This window comes from Pteronotus mesoamericanus, unplaced genomic scaffold (assembly GCF_021234165.1).
Source record: "Pteronotus mesoamericanus isolate MK-2021 breed Mesoamerican mustached bat unplaced genomic scaffold, CSHL_Meso_final scaffold_165, whole genome shotgun sequence".
Taxonomy (NCBI): Eukaryota; Metazoa; Chordata; class Mammalia; order Chiroptera; family Mormoopidae; genus Pteronotus; species Pteronotus mesoamericanus.
This window is the reverse complement of record NW_026555307.1, coordinates 6,691,367-6,697,536: the sequence shown is the minus strand read 5'-3', so window position 1 is coordinate 6,697,536 and position 6,170 is coordinate 6,691,367. Positions and strand designations below refer to the sequence as shown.

At 47.0% G+C, this 6,170-nt stretch overlaps 1 protein-coding gene across 1 annotated transcript; it reads right to left on the bottom strand.

The window, feature by feature from the left end:
* Positions 1–1,662: 1,662 nt before the first annotated feature.
* Positions 1,663–4,389, bottom strand: LOC129083085 (free fatty acid receptor 2). Its single transcript, XM_054588861.1, has 2 exons — positions 4,305–4,389; positions 1,663–3,286 (listed from the first exon to the last, which is right to left on the bottom strand). The coding sequence occupies exon 2, from the start codon at positions 3,277–3,279 to the stop codon at positions 2,296–2,298; it is 984 nt and encodes a 327-aa protein (XP_054444836.1). The 5' UTR covers positions 3,280–3,286; positions 4,305–4,389; the 3' UTR covers positions 1,663–2,295.
* Between the last annotated feature and the right edge of the window lie 1,781 nt (positions 4,390–6,170).

The window sequence follows — 6,170 nt, the reverse complement described above, 5'->3', positions numbered from 1 at the left end:
AACTTACTTGTTCCAGCCACACATCTAGCATTCTCTTCCTTGCTGCCCATGTGTGAATGAAAAATGCAGGCACTCTGGCATCAGGAAGACCTAGATTCAAACTCCCTCTTGCTTATTGACCTTGGAAAGTTCCCTTTATCATGTTAGGATCCTTCTCTAGAATGGTGCCTGGCATTTAGTGTGTTGTTATTTTCTAATTGTTATGTTTTAAGTCTCCAGAATATTTTGCTTAATTTTTCTGATTAACCAAGTGACTATCCTTTGATTTCCTGAGATAATATCCTTTATGAAATGTGTTGCTCAGCACTGAATAGATCTCAGTGAAGTGACATGATCAACTTGTTTAGACTCTGTTTCTTTTAATACCATCCAAAATCAAATTAGTTTTGGAAGGTGTAATACATCTGAAAATCCCAGATTTTTTCCCCCTCACTCATTACTATCAAACTATCCTATATAGTTAGCTATCTGATATCTTATATTCATCATTTTAAATTTCTGCTTATTATATTTCTTCAAGTAGGGGTATATCTGTGCTTCAGTTGCTACTTTAGAAGTAAATAATACTCTATAATTTCTTAGAAACTTTATATATGCAGTATATGCCTCTCAGAATGACCCTGGGAGGCATACATTACCCTCATTATTATGATTTGGAAATGGAGGCTGGAGGTGTGACTTGCTCGAGGTCAGCCAGCTTGTAAGCAGAACTAACCTTGAAGCCAGGGCTAATTACGCCAGTTCAGAGTTGTTTTGAGGAAGGAAAACAGAGAAAATGAGCTCTCAGTTGAGTACAAACAATAAGGGAAGTTTTTCTGGAGAAAGTAAATACTGAGTGGGGTTTTATAAGAAGGGAAAAAGCAAGCAATTATAAGATGGGGGTGCATGGGGTTGAGGGGGACTTTTAAGTAGGAATGGTCTCTCCAAAGAGTAATTTCTTGGACATATTGGGCCCCATAACCAGGCCAGTGATTCCTGACTGAGCAGTCTATCATAATCACCTGGGGATCCACCCTGAGATCCTGGGTAAGCAGATTTGGGGTGGCCACCTGTGTTATTTTTTATATCTGTACGTGTAATTCTGATGTATGGCCTCTGTTGCAAGCCACTAGGTGAGGGGCTGGAGGGTCAGTTCCCTAGGTAGAGAGAGTGGTCTCGGAGTCCACTCTCCTTGACTCATTGTGGAGAAATGAGTCAGGCAGATGGAACTGGGAAGGGAGAGAGGATATGAAGTAGGCTATGAAATGATATGATATGAGTTCCTGGGAGGAAAACTTTTGATGACAAGAAAACTCTGCAGGTTTCTGAGCAGGAGAGTAGGATGCTTAAGCCTCTGTGATCCACTGATAACTTTGAGCCAGGCCCAGGGCTTAGTCCACATCTTTCTAAATCCAATCTTTATTCATCAATCTAAACAAGAGATGTCAGTGCCCTCACTTAATCTACTCCCATTACATCTTTACTTTAGAATGTTTCTGTGGTTTCAGATGCTTCACCTTCCCCCTTTGCTGCTGAGTCTGGTTCTTCATTCCATTTTTGCCCTCACCATGCTTGTAGAAATGTTACAAAAACTGTGGACACTCATTGCAGAGTTTTAAAATCTTTATTTTCAATCTTCCAGACCAGGCTGTCAATTCCTGTGCTAGTCAGTTTTGAGCTCTGACTGATGGGTGCCGAGCTGTATCCTGACCTGTGTGGGGTGCCATGGAAGGAGAAGACAAGACCCAGACCTCAGGAAGTTCCCAGTTTAATGGGGGAGACAAGGTACACACGTGAAGATGGCTGGAGCATACTTACAAAGCAGCAGGTCTGATTAATACAGTGCAAATCTAGAGCATTAGAGACCTAAGCCCTCAGACCCTCCTCCCAGTCCCTCCGGCTCAGGACTTTCCTGAGTCTTCTTTGACCTTATTTAGTATTTCTCTACCATCTCTTTGCCATTGGCTTCTTTCCAGCATTGACAGCTAGACCAGCATCCAGGTGTTGTTTCAAAGCTTATGGCAAGATTGCTTCAGGATTCCCTGCTTCAGGCCGATCACCCAAAGCTACTGACCACCTTGCAAGGACTGAATTCATATTAGCTACATTGCTTCTAGAAGGTGGCCTGATGATGCTTCTACACCTACTCCTTTTGTCAGGGAGCTGTGTTCTTTTGGGAAGGTGAGAGGGATTTTTACAGTGCCAGTAGTGGATTGGCTCTGCAGATTCCTGAACCTGGAACCCTCATGCTCTCCCTCTCCCGGCCCACTCAACCCTTACGCAGCCCCCAGTGCCTCCGGAGGTCCAGGAGCATCCCTAGTCTGTGGTGAAGTCAGAACTCGGTGCTCCCTCCACTTGACTCACACCCCTGTCCCCGTTTGTCATCTCTGTTGTCTCTCTGCCTCTGCGTCCCAGCAGAGAGGAGCCCTGATGCCGCAGTATCTGAAGCCCTTTACCAAAGGCTCTGCGCACATCTGAAGAAGAGAAATAGAAAAGCAGGGGATCCAGACTAGCGTTGAGGGAACTTAACACCACAGCTTCCGCTCGCCATGGTGGGCTCATCTTTGTGACATACCCCACCAAGTGGGACACATTATAAGGTCCAAAGCACACCAGGAAATTAAGGAGTGTCACAATGGCTAGCCCCACAGCTCGGCGCCGCCTCTGCGCCCCCACGTGGGGCTGGGTGAGCATGATCCACACAAAGCGCCAGTAGCAGAAGATGGTGACCATCATGGGGATCAAGAAAAGGACAAGGAAGAGCTCCAGCCGCACAGGAAGCACAAATTCCAGCTGCTTATCGGAGAAGTTCTCATAGCAGGTAAAGCTCTCTTGGGTGCCCTGGGTTGAGTTCAAGTACTGAGTGATGATCACAATGGTACAGTGACCAAAGGACATGATCCAGGCAACCAGAGCAGCAATCACTCCATACAGAGGCCGGCGGGACAGCTTGTACCTCACGGGGAAAGCCACCCCCAGGTAGCGCTCGATGCTGATGCCTGCCAGCAGCCACGTGCTGCAGTAGATGCTGCTGTAGAAGCCAAAACCTGTGAGGGCACAGACTACCTCAGGCAGAAGCCATTTGAAGTCAGATGCAGCCTCAAAGATCTTGAAGGGCAGCAGCAGCAACAGGAGGAGGTCTGCCAGCGTCAGGCTGAGCAGGAGGATATGTACAGGTGCAGGGTGGGGCTGGCGGACCCGGCCCAGGAAGGCCCGCAGGGCCAAGAGGTTGGCTGGGAGACCAGTGAGGAAGATAATGGTGTAGGCCGCGAGGATCCAGGAGCTCTTCGAGCTTAGCATGACCAGTCTGGAAGAGAATGAGAAAGGGCTGAGTCAGGAGTTCCTACTTACAGCCTGCAGACCTGCCTCTGGTTCAGGATGAGGACATCCTCTCTGGCACTCTCCCCTTCCCAGGCCCAGGCCGTCTGCTGCTGCTGCCACCGCTTGCTCACACACCTGCCAGAACTGCCCAGAGCAATTATTGACTTTGCCTGGGGCGGGATATTAACTAGGAGTTATTACATTTGCCATCATATGTCTCTGGGGGAGGCTAACTCTTGGCTTCCCAAGGGAATTCCCCCTTCTGTTTCCCCAGCCTTTCTCCTACTCTGCTCACAGATACAGGAAGTTACTGTTAACCAGTTTCCAACTTTCCTTAAGTCCCTTCTTCAGTTGGAGATCTTCAGAGAGAAAAGGCAAACCCTTCCGCACAGAAAGGAGAACTCCTCTGTGAGAACCAGGTCCCCTACCCACTGCTGGCCCACCACAGGACCCCTCCCACGGCCCGGAAGCAGGTGCCCAGCCCCAACCCACTTCCCTACCTTGCCTTCCTCTCCTTTTGCAGAACACAGATTTTCCTCTACCTTTCCCTCACCTGTCCAATACCAGACTCGGGGACTGTTTAAAAGGGAAGCTAGTGAAATGTGGGGGCATGGGGAGCGGGAGGAAGGTGAGCCAGCACTATTTTGAGGGGCCTCTTCTCTGAAAGGCTTTACAGAATATTCAGAGAAGCCCACGGGAAGTCACTGGCTCCTGAGCCTGGTGTTTTGACTATAAACAGAATAACTTTTCTTAATGGGTAACTTGACTTCCACTTGGCTTGTAACCCTCACCACCCACACAGTCTGGCCCCTCCATCCTCTTTCCTGGCTTGATGTCCCAGGCCGCGTTTCCTTGCTCACCCCCCTCGCTACTTGCTCCTGTCACTGGGTATGAGCCTTGCACTCAATTTCTGACAGACTCCCTCCAGCCCTCTGACACCTTCCCCTCCAATTCTAATCCTGGCATCACTTCCCATAGTGCAAGCACTGAGCTGGCTGCCTTGCCTTGTCTTCGTTTTCCGGATAGATGGCTTCTTGGAAAGTCTGAAAGCTTCTGGGAAAGAGGAACAGACCTTCAGCCACTGCTACCGCTCATTTCGCACAGGAAAATATTGTAAGGAACCTGGCTGGTAGAAAGCTTTTATACCAACACAAGTCACGTGACCATAGAGAGGAAGGTCCGTAATTGAGTGCTGTCTCCTCTCCAACCCGAAGGAAAAGGCGCCAGCATCTTTCTCCTCACCCTAGAGATCTTCATTCTGACCTCCCAACAATGTTCCTGAACTTCTTTTTAATCCTAGGCATTTTCCCCATTTCCCAAGTCAGATTCTCTTCTAGGCAATTTCTTCTGTAATTCTACTCATCCTCAGAAAACAGAATTTCTACTTCCTTTTATCTTCATTTTTTCCCTTTCTATATGTCTCCTGCCCTTGTCCCCAATACTTTTCTTTTACCCTCTCAGTTGAAACAGATTGGTTCCTCCTAGCCTGTCTCTCATTCTGGAAGAAGTAGCATGGGATTCAGTCAAGTACATGTGGGCCCAATTCAAGTCCCTTCATTGTGACTTTGGAGCATAACAATTTTCTGAACTTTAGTTTCCTTTTCAGTCAAGTGAGGACAGGAATACTTACATCCCATAATTGCTGTGAGGAGTCGGTGAGACAGCATATGTAAAGCATGTGGGCCAGTGCTTAACACTTTGTGGGTGTCCATAAGTGGAAGTGGCCCCACGTTTCAAGCCTATTGGACAGCTTCAGAGGGAGTGAGCCACTTGGTAAAATATCCAGAAGCTGAGGACACAGACATGCTCTCTGACTTGGGAAAGTGTCAAGGATTCAGTGGCCCCAGTGTGCCTGCGCAGCTCTTACTAGAATGGTGCTTCTCTCTGTGAGCTGGGCGAGCCACTGCGCCTCCCTGCTCTTTTCTCACTGTTTCCACCTACAGAGCTCCTCAAAGTCCTGTTGAAACACATGCCTAAGGAAACAAGGAGTCCTGATTCTTGACCTAAGGAATGGGTGTCTTTGCCATCTGTGGCCTGATCCCTGCTCACAGAATCTCCATTCTTTCTCAAGCACATGCTTATTTCCTATTGCTTGCCCATTCACTTATTCATCCATTTATTTATTCATTTTGTGGCCTAGAACCCCAGGGTCCAGGTATCTTAATATTTAGTTTTTTTCTTCTCTTCAGCTCCCTTCTCTTCTAAAACCAAATTCTATCTTTTCATTTATTTCCTTCCCTCAGCAAAACATGTACTTCCAAGATAACTAAGGGAACTAAGGAAGAGACGATTCTCTGTTGCTTGCTACCAAATTTATTTGTGTCATTTTGTTTTTATGATTTTATATAAATATGCATGAGGATCTGGACTTAATAGCAAAGTAGAAACTTACTGGAAAACAGGTGTTGAGGAGTAGAACTGTATTTTTTATTCCCCCCATTTCCCCCCCACCTCATGCATTTTTCATATCACTACTGTATATAACCTATGTTGGAGGCCCCCCACTGAATCTCCTTCTCCATGTTATGAAGGTAGTTATGAAGGTAATACAGTAAAGGAAATTTTTAAAAAAGATTTTATTTATTTTTTAGACAGAGGGGAAGGGAGGGAGAAAGAGAGGAAGAGAAACATCAATCAGTTGCCTCTCGCAAGCCCCCAACCAGAAACCTGGCCTGCAACCCAGGCATGTGCCCTGACTGGGAATCAAACTGGCAACCTTTTGGTTCACAGGCCGGTGCTCAGCCCACCAGCCAGGGCATAAAGGAAACTTTTGGATTCATGGTTCATAATGTCCACCTATGTCACAGGAAAAGAACATGCAACCTCTTGGTTTGAATTCAAGGGCTGGGGTTTCACAAAAGCAGTGTCTT